The following is a 16,910-nucleotide window of genomic DNA, read 5'->3' on the forward strand; positions in this document are numbered from 1 at the left end:
TTTAATTGTTACTGTTTACTCTTCAGTACAGCCTTGAACAATAAAATCCAGCAAAGTACTTCAAGTTTGGGGAACTCTGATTATTTCCCAAAGAATGAAAAATAGCAAGTTCATATGAGAAAAAAATTGAAGACGTTTCAAGAAATGTGCCTATTTATTGAGATGATTTAGTATGATGCAGTAAATAGAAGAACAAATAGTCTTGACTTTATTAACAAGTCAAACATTAATATCTTTATATGCCCTTTTGTGTGTTGTAGATAAAAGCCATCATGGCTTTGGTTGCTGCCATCCTTTTGCTAGTGATTATCAGTAAGTATTTGTCAGATTAGTACTTCTTAGGATATCATTTGTTTTGAGTTCATTTTAATACCCTTTTAAATTTATTTTCAGTTGACCTATTATGTCTGAAGCCAGGATTGAATAATGACTTCTGACTTGTGTCAGGAGCTCTTAGAATATATAGATTTCTGAAAATGCTCTTAAGTTATATGTAAAATTTTATATGCATATGCATATTTACATTTTTATGGAGAGAGAGCCTATATCTTTTGTCAGATTTTCAAAGGGAACTCCTGTTCTGTCCCCAACCCTCACCCCCAAATCCAGGGCTAAGTGATTTGTTCAAGGCCAAATCTGGTTCCTGTTACACTAAGGTCTAAAACATTAACTCTCAGGAATTGCAGTTTGCATCTTGTAATAAATACTGTCTTGGAAGGATAAATCCAAAAACATTCTCAAGGTGATTTTTTTGTTTGGTTTTTGTTTTGTTCTACATTTGAGCATAATTTCCACCATTAAAGCATGACTCCTTCTTCCTTATTCCCTTAATGTTCTTTTAAAAATCATATCATTTTAAATATTTCTTTTTCTTCAAGGCCTCTCTTCCTACGTTTACAGAGATTTTATGAAGATTTGGAAAGTATCTAAAAATAATCATTTGAAAAATTACGCTGTTTTATCTTCTTTAACAGAAAAAATGTTTTGTTACCAAGAAATACAGTCAGTCCTCATTATTCATAGATTCTGTGTTTGTAAATCCACTTACCAGGTAAAATTTGTAACCCCAAAATGAATACTCATGGTACTTTCAGTTATTTACATACATGTTTAGAGTAACAAAAAATTTAAGTCCCCCAACCTGCACATTCCTAGCTGAGGTTAAACAAAGCCATTTCTGCCTTTTTATTTCAGCACGCATAACATAAACATGTTCTATTTGTAGTCTAGTTAGTACCATGTTTTCTGCTTTTCGTTGGTAATTTCATTATTTAAAATGGCCCCCGTGTATGGTGCTGAAGTGCTCTCTAGAGTTGCTCAGTACAAGAAGGCTATGATGTGTCTTCATGGAGAAAATACACATCGAACAAACTTTTGTTCAGGCATGAGTTCTACTGCTGTTGGCCTTGAGTTCAGTGTTCTGAATCAATAATATGTATTAAATGTCTTTAAGCAGAAACGCACATAAAACAAGGTTATATACTGATTGATTGACAAAAATGTAGTAGCCAGAGACTCACAGGAACTTAACCCTGTATTTTTCCTAGGAGTAGTGTTTGTAGTGACCTTACAGAAAATAACTACCTCAAAAAACAAGAATCAATTATGTATATACGGTGGGCAACTGGAAAATGTGAAATATTATTAACATAAAGAAGAAAACAAAATTAAACTATAATCTTACCATAGAGATATATACTTTTCCAATATACAAGCATGTTTAAAAAAAAAAACTAAGACTATATTATATATACTTTCTAATATGTTGTGAATATTTTCCCATGTTACCAAAATTTTTAGTAATATTTTAACAGCAGATACAAGCTATGGCTATGCCATAATTTATTTAAGATGCCAGTGTCAAGACATTTAGGTTGTTTTATGATATTTTTTGCTTCTCCTTTCTCATTTATTATTACCTCAGATAAAAATTCAATCCTCATTACCCATTTCTAAAAGTAGACACAACTACATTTAGGAATATTGCTTCGTATACTCAAACAGGCCGGAGGGGTTGGGGGGGAAAGGAATATTGCTTCAAACATAGCATATAAATCTCATGTTAATATATTGTTTTTTTTCTTACAGTTCTTATAGTCGTGAAATACCATACTTGATTTGATGACAGAAATCTTCCTTAAACAAGATCTGGGACAGTAATAAAAGATTGCTGCATAATTTAAATGAAACCTATGTGTATATAACTTTCAAAACTTCTTTTTCAAGAAAATAAGAGGCAAGTATCACTTCAAATTGGAACGTTGAGAATGTCCAATTATCTTCTCCCCTTCTAACAAAATGTTTTTTTAATAATTATGTTTAAGGCAAAGAGAACTAGCCTCTATTTTTCCACATTTCAAAGATCTGATTTGAAACTAGATACTTGCCAGTTCATTATTTGTGTATATAAACACTGATGCTAATGTTTCATACTAGTATTTTAATGGTATAAGGACTTGCATTATTGCATTAGGGAGCGGGTCATGTTGGAGGCCAGGAAGCTTATGTAGAGTACCAAATTATTACGCTGAAAGAGATGCATAACCATTCTGTCAATATTTTCAAAAATATCTTTTCATATTAGTTATTTTGCAAGCAATTTTCATATATATAGGTGTAACAAAAGCTAAATGTTGTAAATGTTGTTGCCTTCAGCTATAACTAAAAACATTCCAGTAAATATATTTTAGACTGTGTAAGAGAATGTGTAGTAATTTCTTTGGCATTTGGATTATGGAAAAGAAAAATTTAAACAGGGTGGAAAACATAGTATGGCACCATAAAACTGGAGATAATAAAGTTATTGAAGAGTGTCATCGGAGTGTTTGGAAATGACCAATATATAGCTGCCAGTCATGGTCCATTCTGTTTTCAGTTAAACTTCAATAAAGAGAGACCAGTCAGTCCTAATGTGAGTAAATGAAATTCACAGGTAATTTACTCATTAATTTTATTTTAGTTAATAGCCTCTAACTTCCAACTATCTCATTTCCCAAAAGTATGAAAAGTAGCAAAGCCATCTGTTAATACTTTGAATTTTATATCTTTGCATCCCCTGTTCATTTTTGGGGAAATGCGTGTTACACAATCAAGTTTTACATCAGCCAACAGTAATGAGTAGTAGAAAGTCAGGAACCTAGGTATCTACATACAGGACAGTCCAACAGGACAGTCCATCAGTTGGTAACCATCTACTAGAGAGTGACCATTGACCTGAGCCTGTTTTTATAATGAAAAAATTGTGTTAACTGTAAAGTATGCTAACCTCCTTGTGTCTTTTAAACAAGTCAGAGTTAAAATACATTGTCCCCTAAGGTGTGGGGAGAGGAAACTTTATAATAAAATTAGTGATTCTGCAGGAACTTGTACACTGGATATCTTGAGAATATGAATACTAAACTCCCTAAATTAAAAGTAGCGTTAATAGAAATTACCAGTACTTAAATAGGGAAAAATGATTTTATGTTTATTTAAGTTTTATTTCTTTGGTCATCTTAATGCAAAATTAATAAAACATAGAATGTGGGTTTGGTGTTTGGTTTTCTCTCTTTTTTTTTTTTGGTCTGTTTTTAAAATTCTACAGGATTATTACTAGGAGTCAAAAAAATGTTTAGAATGGAAAGAAATTTGAAGAGAGAAAACTAAGAGACACTCAAGACACCTGCAAGTTATCTAAGAATATCTAAATATAATTACTAAATTTTATAGTTTGCTTAGAGCATTAGGAAGATGATAAAGGTCTTACATACTATAGAGTGTTGTCTCTGGTCTTTGTACTCTTTTTAAATGTCAATTAGTGTAAACAGCATCTGAACTGCTAATAAATCTTTTAACAAATTAAGATACCCAGAAAAATGAGCATTTTTAGAATTTCAGTAGCTAATAGTTTAGGAATAGAACTGTTTTAACTGAATGGACAAAATCAGTCCTAACATTTGTATATATGTCCTTTTTTGAATTGGAACTAGACTCAGAAGTGGTTAATTTTTCATTAGTTGATGTAGAAATCTGGTTCCTCCATAACTATCTACAAGTGAAGATGAAGATTACTTCTCAAAAAGTACTCATATTTCCAGTGTTTCTTTTAACAAAGTATGTCACTTTTAAATAATTACAAAAAGTAAAATTATAAAATTGTTTTTATTTTAATCATAGTAAAGTTAATATTTATGTGACAATATTGTATATATGTCACTGTCTTTGTAATTTAAACATATTGCTGCCAGGGATATGGGTAACAGACATATCACTCTTAGAGCTTTGTAGTAGAGATGGCTTAGTTTGTAGTTGATCATTTCATCTTTCTTGGTCTTAATCCTAAAACCCTTTAAATGGCTGGCATGGTTATGACTTTACCGTGGTAACCTTGGAGATGTGAACCCTCTTATGATCAAAAACAGAAGAAAAATATATCGATCAAACTGATGCCAGGCCTACCTTTATTCCCTCCCTTAATCACTTTTTTTCTCATTCAGCTCAGATCATCCTGCACTTGAAAAATGAAGTTTTACCACCATCAAAACTATCATTATTTAACAAGTGAAGATCAACAGAAAAATTCAAGTAGCTTTGCAAATACTAGTTGATACTCGGTGAAATCACATCACTATTTTTATGCCTGAATCCATACCCTTGTGATTTATGTTTAATTACAGAAGCCTATTGCCTTGCAGCAATTTTGTTATTGTAACACTAATTAATTGGTTACTACTCCTTATTGTAACTCAGTAATACCTGTGGTTGTTTGGCTCCTCTATCCTGACAAAGTTCACTGGAAATTGCCCTCAGATTTTATAAACTGGGGATTTCTTAATTAGATGAAAGTTCACTATTGAAGATGGAATATTATATAAGTATAGGCAGGGTAATACCCATGAGATACAGAAATACTTTGTTAGCCCTCCTTTAGATTGCCTATTGTAGTCTTTCTGTGCATTTCAATACTCTGTATTAGAAAATTATAACTTCAGCACTTTTGATAGCAAAAATTGGCATCTTTCAATTCTGTATAGTATGTGATAATACATGTACAGACTGTGAAGGCAGGAATATAATGTAAAGAAATTGAAATCTCTCATTGCCGGTATACTCTAAAACATGCTTGATGCCTTGTCAGCATCATTACCCACATTGACTCTGTATTTATATCTGTATATACACTATGATTAGAAAATATGCAAGAAATTGTTTTTCCATGTTAAGAACAAATGCTATTAGATGTCCCCTTAATTGTATTGTCAGAGTACTACTAAGTCAAGGGTGACTGTTCTATTAACCTAATTTTGTGTTTTCACATGGAAATGTGATTGGAATTGGACTCCATTTTTCTGTGACTTGAGAGTAAGAGCATAAGTCAGTTTGAAAGCATTTACAAGTTTGTTTTAGAATGTAGTGTAGTGCTTATATTTGTGAAGGAAATTGGCACAAAGCAATGAAAAGACACTGGATTCTAAGGGCTGAAAGGTGTTCTACTTTTTGGCTGTGTTTCCCATGTTGTAGACAAATAACATGCCTTAGACTGATGTAGGATTTAGGCCCTCTTTTTAACTTTGATGTTAGGCTAACTCTGATTTTTTTTTTTTTTTTTTTTTTCTCCTGGAAACCAAGTAGAATTAGGGATGGGAACACAAATGCTTTTATTCTGGCTCCTGTTTTTGTTTTTTTCCAAGAAGCTTCTTGGAACAAATCAATAGGAATTGAAAGGAAAGCATGGCCAACCCAATTACAGAGTATAAATGTAAGCTTGTGAAAGCAAGCACCACACCATGTTTCTGTCTCCCTAGCACAGTGCTGTGTACCTTGGTAGATGCTGGATAAATGTGTGTTGAATGAATGTGCCCATGAAGTCACAAAGATGCCACATGTTAGTATATCAGTGAGAGCTGACTCCACAGTGCCCCTTGGAGAAGCAACATGAGTGACTGAAGAGTGGGGCCTTTCGCCTTTGCCTGGATATAGGGGTGCTCTTCTACTCTAAGTGGGTATCGAAAAACTCTGGCTTTATGGTATCCCATTAGGTTCTTTTCATTTGAAGTAATTTTAAAATCAAAATATCAAATATTTTAAAGCAACAAAGGTTACATAATTAGCAGAGATTTTAGTAAAATGTTAAGGTATCAAACTATAAGAAAATTCAAGCTCTTTATTTTGTGTCTTGGGTATATGTCATTTTAAATTCCTCACTCCCTTATTTAATCACTTTGATAAGTGCCTTTGATGTTTTGAGATGTATAGTGGGAGACGAGCAAATGTAAATGTCATGTGCCCTATTCCCTAGCTTCTCAATTCCTCATAACCATTTTTACCAGTGTTGCAAAGTTTAGTCCTTTGTGTTAATATCAGAAATGTATTTGTAGCCCCTCCACAGTGAACAGTGAAATAAACTATTTAATAGAAAACAAAAATTAAGCACTTTGGCTTATTCAATATGTGTTACCTGTTGCCTTAGCTTAAAAGCATAGCTTATTAAACAGTAACATCTAGATAATCACTCCTGATTTAATCTATCCTACTTTCCCAATAAAATGTGTGGAAGAAAAATAAGAAAAAGAAAAGGTATTCATTCACCAAAAATTATGCCTGATCCTGATGAAATCTGCGAGGAATTTCTCAGTGATTTTAACTCAATAAAGCAATGTCTTTCCCTCATTCAGTAGTGTCGGCAGGAGAGGAAGGCAGGCAATTTTCTCTTAAACTTACATGCCCCAGTCGGAAAACCTGATCCTGTCCCTCAACTGCCTGGTGTTTTAGGCAACCAGAGTAATGTTCATTCCCTCTAGCCTCACTCCACCCACACACCAAGCTGTTTTTTGTTTTTGAGACAGGATCTTGTTCTGTCTCCCAGGCTGAAGTGCAGTGGTGTGATCACAACTCACTGCAGCCTCCAACTCCGGGGCTCAAGCAATCCTCCCCTCAGTTCTCCCAAGTGGCTGGGACTATAGGCATGCACCACCATGCCCAGCTAATTTTTTTTTTTTTTTTAAGAGTTTCGCTTGTTACCCAGGCTGGAGTGCAATGGTGCGATCTCGGTTCACCGCAACCTCCGCCTCCTGGGTTCAGACAATTCTCCTGCCTCAGCCTCCTGAGTAGCTGGGATTACAGGCACACGCCACCATGCCCAGCTAATTTTTTGTATTTTTAGTAGAGATGGGGTTTCACCATGTTGACCAGGATGGTCTCGATCTCTTGACCTTGTGATCCACCCTCCTCGGCCTCCCAAAGTGCTGGGATTACAGGCTTGAGCCACTGCGCCCGGCCCAGCTAATTTTTTAAAATTTTTGTATAGATGGAGTCTCACTATTGCCCAGGCGGGTCTCAAATTCCTAGATTCATGCCATCCTTCTGCCTCAGTGTCCCAAAGTGCCAGGATTACAGGTGTGAGCCACCACATCAGGTCTTTATCGTCTTAACACTACAAAAAGATGCAGGAGGGGAGATGATATTGGGGGCACACTGTACCCTGAGATAGTCTTCACCAATAAAGTGTTATAGTCAGAAATGGAGACGAGAAGCAGCCCAGTAAGTGCACTCTGAAAATGACAGTGTTTAATACAATCCACCATTCAACAGATAAGAGAACCGGCAGGAAGATCAGATCCTACCTAAATCCAAGAGAGTCGTACTTTAGTGCGCACCTGTCACACACTAAAAACTGCTGTGGAGCAGTAACTATGAGCCTACTTTTCAGCTGTCAGTATAAGAAGGGATTCTGACTAGTAAGCAAAGCTACAACTGAGCAGTCAGTGGTGGTGTAGTTACCCTATTTATTGAGTAATTGGGCCAGGTCTCATCTGAAGATGTCTAAAAGGATACACATGGATCTATGAGTAACACTGTAAAAACGGAAAAGAACATCCTCCTGATCATTCCCAGCAACACTGTCTTCCTCAAAAAACTCCAACCATCTCTTCTCTCCACTTGCCCCCAGCCCCTTTGCCAACTTCTACTATATGTATACACACACATCTACACTTCCATACTTTTTAAAGAGACAAGGTCTCTGTCATGTAAGCTGGAGTGCAGTGGTGCAATCATAGCCGACTGCAGCCTTGAACTCCCAAGTGATCCTCCTGCCTCAGCCTCCTCAGTAGATGGGATCACAGGCATGAGCCAACATGATCAGGCCTCACTGCTATATATTTTTGATCATTGTCCTCTTCCTGACATATACTTTCCTGTGGCAGAATTTAGAGAGGCTGAAGAATATATGAATAGTGTAGTAGAAATAACATGGGTGCTGAAATCATGGGCTCTGGGTTGTTTTGTTTCTAGAGACAGGTTCTCACCATTTTGCCCAGGCTGGTCTTGAACTCCTGAGCTGATGTGGTCCTCCCACCTTGGCCTCCCAAAGTGCTGGAATTACAGGAGTAAACTACCATGCCTGGGTACAGGGAATTTTTTGTTTTATTTTTGAAACAGGGTATCTCTGTCACCCAAGCTGGAGTACAGTGGCACAATCATAGCTCACTGCAGCCTTGAACTCCTGGGCACAGACAGTCCTCCTGCCTCAGTTTCACTTGTAGCTAGGATTACAGGTGCGTGCCACCATGCCTGGCTGGCTCCACTCCGTATCTTTACTCCTCTTTTTAGTAATAATCCTTGAAAGATTTAGCTATACTTGGTATCTCCAGTTCTTTTTTATTCTCTTAAGCACTTCAGTCAAGATTTTGCGTCAGGCCGGGTGCAGTGGCTCAAGCCTGTAATCCCAGCACTTTGGGAGGCCGAGGCGGGTGGATCACGAGGTCAAGTGATCGAGACCATCCTGGTCAACATGATGAAACCCCGTCTCTACTAAAAATACAAAAAATCAGCTGGGCATGGTGGCGCGTGCCTGTAATCCCAGCTACTCAGGAGGCTGAGGCAGGAGAATTGCCTGAACCCAGGAGGCGGAGGTTGCAGTGAGCCGAGATCACACCATTGCCCTCCAGCCTGGGTAACAAGAGCGAAACTCCGTCTCAAAAAAAAAAAAAAAAAAAAAGATTTTGCCTCCACATACCACCAGACTTACTCTTGGGAAGGTGACCAGTGACCTCTGCATTGTTAGATCCAGTGGTCTATTCTCAGCCCTGATCTCTGTGCAGCAGCAGCATTTGATGGAATTGATGATACAATCCACCATTCGACAGATGAGAGAACCGGGCAGGAAGATCAGATCCTACCTAAATCCAACAGAATCATACTTCAGAGTGCGTGCCTATCACACACTAAAAACTGCTGTGCTTTTCAGCTGTCAGTGTAAGAAGGGATTCTGACTAGTAAGTGAAGCTACAACTGAGCAGTCAGTGATGGTGTACTTCCTATTTATTGAGTAATTGGGCCAGATCTCATCTGAGGAAGCCCTCCGCATGCATTCTGTCCCATCTTCTTCATACATGCTTCCAGGGCTTTATTTCTTCTTGCCCTCATGGTTGTTCCTCCTGTTCTCCTCAGCTCTTAATATTGGAGTGTCCAGGATTCAGCTCTTGGTCCAGTCTTTACAGACATTCTCTTAGAAATCTTACTTGGCCAGGCATGGTGGCTCTCCCCTGTAATCCCAACACTTTTAGGAGGCCAAGGTGGGCAGATCACAAGGTCAGGAGATGGTGACCATTCTGGCTAACACAGTAAAACCCTGTCTCTACTAAAAATACAAAAAAAAATTAGCTGGGCATGGTGGCATGTGCCTGTAGTCCCAGCTACTTGGGAGCTGAGGCAGAATTCCTTGAACCTGGGAAGGTGGAGGTCTCAGTGAACCGAGATTGTGCCACTACACTCTAGCCTGGTTGACAGGGCAAGACTCTGTCCCCAATTAAAAAAAAAGAAGAAGAAAACTTAACTAATGTTATAATTTAAAATTGCATCTAAGTGCTCACAGATCTCAATTTGTTGTCTCCCACTTGACTTCCTTGAATTTGGAGTCATCCAGTACTCTTGACATATTCATTATTTCAAGTTTAGCATGTCCCTAAGGAATTCCAGTCTGCTTTCACAGACGTCCCCTAATGCATTCTGTCCCATCTCAGTTGATGGCAACTGAATCCTTCCAATTACTTAGGCCAAAAACCATGGAGTCATAGTGACTCTGTAATTTCTCTCACAACCCATCTCTAATTCATCAGGAAAACCTCTGGTGCTACCATTAAAATATCTTTAGAATCTGACCAGTTCGCATTGCCTCCATCGTGACCACCTGGTCCTCTGCTGTCGTCATCTCTCGCCTGAAATACTGCAGTAGCTTTCTAATTGGTCTCAGGCTTCTACCTTCCCCCTCTCCCCAGAGTCTGTTCTCAACTGAATGGTGAAAATAATTCTTTCAAAATATAATCAAATCATGCCATTTCTTTCCTCAAAACTCTTCAGTGGCTTCCCGTCTTCCTCAGAGTGAAAGCCAAAATTCTTTCAGTGGCCCACAGGGTCTCATGATGCATCCCCAAGTCACCTTGCTGACCTCTGCCCCATCTTTGCCTGCCTTCCTGTGCTGCAGCCACACCAGCCTCTTTGCTTTTCCTCAGACACACCAGGTGTGTTCCTGCCATAGGCCTTGGACCTGCTGTGTCGCCTGCCAGAAAAGCCCTTCCTCCTCAACTGCTGCATGAACAGTTCTCTTGAATGACTTTCTCAAAATCTCCTCAAGTACACCATCCAACCCCCTTACCCTCTCTTTTTCCAGAACATTCTAACATTCCAGAATTTTCTCTGATGTATCCCAAACCACTCAGTACAACAGCAAGTGTCACAATGACTGGTCAAATAATGGTTGAATGTATATCTTGAAGATGCAAAGCAAGATGGCAGTTTTGAAAATATGCACCAGAAGAACTAAATTGATTTTGAGTACCTCAGCATCTGCAGCAGGATGAAACCCATGCTTTCAGAATTTAGAAAGTCATGAAGAGAGAAAAGGTGAGGCAAAAAGTACAATTAAATGTGTTATGTAGACAATTAGGTCAACCAAAAGGGGAGCAAGTTAAAATAATTTGCCAGGAAACAAATTGCATCACAAACATCAAGCCCATCACCGAAGCAGTGGGGAGTAGAATTGGTTGAAAAAAGTCAGTGATGCGGAAGAGAGGTTCGAGAAGCTGCCATGGCACACAGAGGAAAAAGATCAAGACTGTAAATGGACAGGGTGATGTTAGACCTCAGAGACCAAAACAAAAAAAAAAAAGACTACTAAGAATTACATAGTGTTCCTGTGGAAGAAATCTAAAAAGTGGAACAGAGCAATCATCAAAAACATTATTTTTCATGTATTCTTTGATGAAAACTTAAGCTTTAATAAAGTCCTTCGGGAGAAAAAGAATTTGTCAAAAGACACAGTAAGTTACATTGTGGTAGAGTATATGATTACAAGATTAAAGAGGTAAATTTGATAAGCATTGAGACCTGAAAAATGTGTTACCTACAAGGAAGCAAAAATTAAGCTTGTCTCAGTGTTTTCTACCACTAAATTATAGAAATACTAGAACAGCATCTGTACATTTTTGAGAAGATACAGCTGTAACTGAAGAATTTTTATACCAAATTGTTGTCACTTAAGAATGAAAACCATTGAGGATTCTGTGGACCATTGGAAATTTTTAAAAAAAGGAATGCAAACCAGGCTGGGCTCAGTGGCTCACACCTGTAATTCTAACACTTTGGGAGGCTGAAGCAGGAGGATCACTTGAGCCCAGGAGTTTGAGACCTGCCTGGGCAACAGAGTGAGACCTTGTCTCTACAAAAATTAAAAAAAAATTTAGCTGAGCATTGTAGTGCATGTCTGGAGTCCTAGATACCCAGGAGGCAGAGGTGGGAGAATCATCTGAGCCCTGGAGGTCAAGGCTGCAGTGAGCCATGATAGCACCACTGCATTCTAGCCTGGGTGACAGACAGAGCAAGACCCTGTCTCAAAAAAAAAAAAAAATGAAAGCCACAAACACAATATTCTTAAAAATATGAGAGTTCAGAAAACATCCTTTTTTTTTTCTTAATAAAAATTACTGGAAATTTTATGTTAATACAGGCAGCTGAGAGAAATCAAAATTGAGAGTTCAAAAACAGGTAATTCTTCACTTAAACCCCTTTGATGGCATCTCCTTACACTTACAGTGAAAACTGAACTGCTTACCTTCCTTGATCTCATCAAGTGCTGCCAAGGTAGCATTGTGTTTTACATCAGAGCACACTCAAAATAATTCAAGGAGAATTTAATAAAGGTAAATTTATAAAGGTGGTAGGGCTTAAAGAAACTACGAAGGATAGGACGGCTTGAAGGGTTGAGGGAAGACAGAGGTTATCAAAACCTGGAAGGACAAAGTCACATGGAGAGGGCTACCTTGACTTTTGGCCAAGGGATGCAGCCAGCCTAAGGTGATCTTACAGGAAGAATGCCAGGGGAATAAATATCCTGGCCTACTTGTTTTATTCCCTGTGATCTGGTGCTAGGACTCCCTTTTTTTGTTGGAGGAGTGGGGACTGGAGGACAAAGTCTCACTGTCACCCAGGCTGGAGTGCAGTGGCACAATCTTGGCTCACTGCAATTTCCCCCTCCCAGGTTCAAGCTATTCTCCTGCCTCAGCCTCCCGTGTAGCTGGGATTACAGGCATGCACCACCACACCCAGCTAATTTTTGTATTTTTAGTAGGGATGGGTTGTACCATATTGGCTGGCCAGGCTAGTCTTGAACTCTTGACCTCAAGTGATCCACCCACCTAAGCCTCCCCACGTGCTGGGATTACAGTTGAGAGCCACCATGCCCGGCCAGACTCTCCTATTTTTTAACTCAACTTAAAGGGCAAGGAATCCCAGCGATGTAAGCCACACCAGTCACCATCCTAAATGGAGGGTAGAAAGTGCATCTGATGCCCAGATTCCATCCTCCAGCTATTGTGGATGTTGTGAACATTGGCTGCCAGTGGCTCACAGTTGCCCTCTTCTCTGGAGGATGACCATCAGCCAATGGGAGCAACTTCACCTCTGAATTAAGTCCCATCTGTGAGGGTACCTTGGAGCCAATGGTAGACTGATAACTGGGATCCAAAAGGATCAACCCCTTATTTGAAGGCAGGACAACTCCATATTGTGATATATGCTTCAGATGCCACACACACCCTTGAATCTGGCCAAGGCTAGACTTTACCCGAGACCATTTCTTAGCCTTTTCCCTTCATTATCTTGCATCTCTTAGTCTCTTAGAGTTCACTTCTTCAACAAATCACATGCACCTGAATCCCTGTATCCAGCTGTTTCTAAAGAGCCCAACCGAAGAAGGTTAGTACCAATAGTGGTCCCAGAAAACAGGTTCTAAGGATGAGATTCTGGAATTAGATCACCCACTGAAGACAGCAATAAAGATCATGTCACTGGTGGTAGGGAGGATTGTTTATAAGTACTGATATCAGTAGTCTCTGACATGCAGTAGCAGTACCATTGCTAAAATGTTCACCTCTGGTGAAGTGAGAGGGATACAAGTAGAAGGGAATATGAAAGTCATGCCATATCTGGCATTTGAGAGGAACAGGAGACAGTCATTTTAAGGATTTTTAAATGGAGCGGCTGCTAAACACTATTCATAGCTTGGAAAAAAGGGAAATGACAGATGTGACAGATGCAGGGCAATCAATCATGAATGTAAAGCAAAATATGAGAATCAGAGTCTCTAATTCTTGAATTGAAATTATTTAAAGAGACCTTTACTTCCTGAAGTTGAAGAGCAGAGAGAGTTGAAGACGAGGTCCAGAATTAATTTTAAGGTGGCAGAATTTCAAAGAAGGATGAATTTTCAGCCTCAGCAAGTTTCCTATGCCAAAGTCAGGGTCTTGTTAGGGAGGAACAGGGCCTAGAGACTTGGGATGGGATAACTGGGTAGATGCCCCTGAGGGTCTTTTTTTTTTTTTTTTTTTTTTTTTTTTTTTTTTTTTTGAGATAGGTTTTCACTCTGTTGCCCAGGCTGGAATGCAGTGGCATGTTCTCAGCTCACTATAGCCTCATCTTGGGCTCAAGCAATCCTCCTACCTCAGCCTCCTGAATCATTCGGTCTACAGGAACATGCCACCATGCCCGGCTAATTGTTTTGTTTTCTGTTGAAATGAGGTCTATGTAGGCTGGGCGCGGTGGCTCAAGCCTGTAATCCCAGCATTTTGGGAGGCCGAGGCGGGTAGATCACGAGGTCAAGAAATCGAGACCATCCTGGTCAACATAGTGAAACCCCGTCTCTACTAAAAATACAAAAAAATTAGCTGGGCATGGTGGCGCGTGCCTGTAATCCCAGCTACTCAGGAGGCTGAGGCAGGAGAATTGCCTGAACCCAGGAGGCGGAGGTTGCGGTGAGCCGAGATCGCGCCATTGTACTCCAGCCTGGGTAACAAGAGTGAAACTGTCTCAAAAAAAAAAAAAGAAAGAAAAGAAAAGAAAAGAAATGAGGTCTATGTTACTCAGGCTGATCTCAAACTCCTAGGCTCAAACAATCCTCCCACCTCAGCTTTCCAAAGTCCTGGGATGACAGACATGACTCACTGCACTCAGCCCACTTGAGGATCTTGAATACTCAGATTCCCCAGAACTCCCTGAAGAAGTGGCCCAGTCGCCTTTGTTAAAAGGTAAAACCTCATTTCCCGCTTCACTCTTGCTTGCTTGAAAGCTATTCAGTAGCCTCAAAACAAGGCAAGTAACTTAGAAGAGGATGCTGGCCCATCTCAGGATCTGCCCCTTCCTACCTACCTGGCCACCAGACCCATAACCCCTCTGGAATCAAGGCTCAAGAGAGAAGTTTAATGATTTGCCCACACTCACATGGGTGATGTGTGACAGAAGCAAGGCTGTAATTAAAAGTGGAACTAGTGATCAGATCTTTTACAGCAAGCTGCAGGCACTAAGGTAGTTTTCTAAATAAATCTCTCAAACTTTCACTGAGTCAATAGAGATGGGAAACAGGTGATTATCAATATCTCCCTATAAACAAGTATCACACACTGAGATTATTAAGTTACTACTCAGTCCATTTTTTTTCTCATTAACCTACTTTCCCATATGCAAGGCTGGCTACATAATTTCCAGGACCCAATGCAAAATTAAAATGTGGTGCACATTTTTAAAAGCACAGAGAACTTTTCCTGTGGCAGCAGCCTGGGTGAAATGAGTGTGGCTCTCTCCTCTCTGCCATGGTGTGTGCTCACCCACTAATATCAGTGTACTTCGAAAATGGGGAGTCATCTGACGAAAATGTCACTTTGCCTGCTGTAGTCAAGGCTCCTATTTGACCAGATATTGTGAACTTTGTTCTCACCAACTTGCACAAAAAACAACAGACAGCCCTAAGTGAATTAGCAGGTCATCAGACCAGTGCTGAGTCTTGGGGAACTGGCAGAGCTGTGGCTTGAATTCCCAGAGTTCGAAGTGGTGGGACTCATGGTTCTGGCCAGGATGCTTTTGGAAATGTGTTGTGGAGGCTGAATGTTTGCACCAACCAAAACACAACCCCAAAACAATATGCCATCTGTTCTGCTCTGGCCACCTCAGCCTTACCAGCACTGGTCATGTCTAAAGGTCAGGGTATTGAGGAAGTTCCTGGACTTCCTTTGGTAGTCAAAGATAAAGTTGAAGGCTACAAGAAAGCCAAGGAGGCTGTTTTGCTTCTTAAGAAACTTAAATCTTGAAATGTTAACAAAAAGGTCTATGGCTGTCAGTGAGTGACAGCTGACAAAGGCAAAATGAGAAACTGTTGCTGTATCCAGAGCACAAGCCCCTGCATTATCTATAATCAGGATAATGGTATCATCAAGGCCTTCAGAAACATCCCTGGAATTGCTTAATATAAGCAAACTGAACATTGTGAAACTTGTTCCTGGTAGGCATGTGGACATTTCTGCATTTGGACCAAAAGTGCTTTCCAGAAGTTAGATGAATTGCATGGCACTTGGTGTAAAGCTGCCTCCCTCAATGCACTCCAGCCTGGGCAACAAAGCAAGACTCCATGTCAAAAGAAAAAAAAAAAAAGAGTAACTACAATCTTCCCATGTACAAGATGATCAATACAGATCTTAGCAGAATCTTAAAAAGCCCAGAGATCCAGAGAGCCTCACAAGCACCATGCAAGAAGATCCATCACAGAGTCCCAAAGAAGAACCCACTGAAAAATCTGAGAATCATGTTGAAGCTAACCCATACTCAAAGACCATGCACCAGAATGCCAATCTTCACCAGGCCAGGAATCACAAGCTCTGGGTGGATAAGGCAGCAGTGGCAGCAGCAGCACTAGAAGCCAAACCAGTTAAGAAGAGGGTTGCAGGCAAGAAGCCAGTGGTTGGTAAGAAAGGAGAGAAAGCAATTGTTGGTGTTAAGAAGCAGAAGAAGCCTCTGTTGGGAAAAGAAATGCAGCAGCTACCAAGAAACCAGCAGCTGAAAAGAAGTCAGCAGAAAAGAAACCTACTACAGAGAAAAAGAAGCCTACTACAGGGGAAAAGAAGCCTGCTGCATAAACTCTTAGATTTGATTATTCCATAAAGGTCAAATCATTCTGGACAGCTTCTTTTGAATAAAGACCTGATCAAAGAGGCAATGAGGGGAAAAAAAAAAAAAAAAAAGAACAGAGAAAATGATGTTAAAGTACCAATATATAAGACTTTTTCCTTGAAAAATATTTTTATTAATACAAAGCATAATAGGATGAATATCAATAATTGTTAGAGAAATCAAAATCACAATGAAATACCACCTCAGGCTGGACACGGTGGCTCATGCATGTAATCCCAGCATTTTGCGAGGCTGAGGTAGGTGGATCACCTGAAGTCAGGAGTTCAAGACCAGCCTGGCCAACATGGTGAAACCCCATCCCTACTAAAAATACAAAAATTAGCTGAGTGTAGGGGTGTGCACCTGTAGTCCCAGCTACTCATGAGACTGAGGCAGAAGAATCGCTTGAACTCAGGAGGCAGAGGTTGCAGTGAGCTGAG

General features: G+C 39.6%; 1 protein-coding gene and 1 pseudogene across 2 annotated transcripts in view; both read left to right on the top strand.

The window, feature by feature from the left end:
• The window catches only part of VAMP4 (vesicle associated membrane protein 4), a 47,922-nt gene extending 41,518 nt beyond the window's left edge, over positions 1 to 6,404 (top strand). Inside the window, exons 7-9 of one of the 2 annotated variants that reach the window (XR_012515069.1) lie at positions 261 to 312; positions 2,089 to 2,236; positions 4,476 to 6,404. Coding sequence is in view for 1 of the 2 variants with exons in the window: in XM_003925373.4 (XP_003925422.1) it covers positions 261 to 312; positions 2,089 to 2,117 (81 nt within the window). In the remaining variant the exon portion in view is untranslated. Of the gene's footprint in view, positions 1 to 260; positions 313 to 2,088 lie in introns of both variants that reach the window. The other variant, XM_003925373.4, reaches the window with a different exon arrangement.
• Positions 6,405 to 15,085: 8,681 nt separating this feature from the next.
• LOC101054361 (large ribosomal subunit protein uL4-like) lies at positions 15,086 to 16,497 on the top strand (annotated as a pseudogene).
• Positions 16,498 to 16,910: the final 413 nt, after the last annotated feature.

Source organism: Saimiri boliviensis, chromosome 19 (assembly GCF_048565385.1).
Source record: "Saimiri boliviensis isolate mSaiBol1 chromosome 19, mSaiBol1.pri, whole genome shotgun sequence".
Taxonomy (NCBI): domain Eukaryota; kingdom Metazoa; phylum Chordata; class Mammalia; order Primates; family Cebidae; genus Saimiri; species Saimiri boliviensis.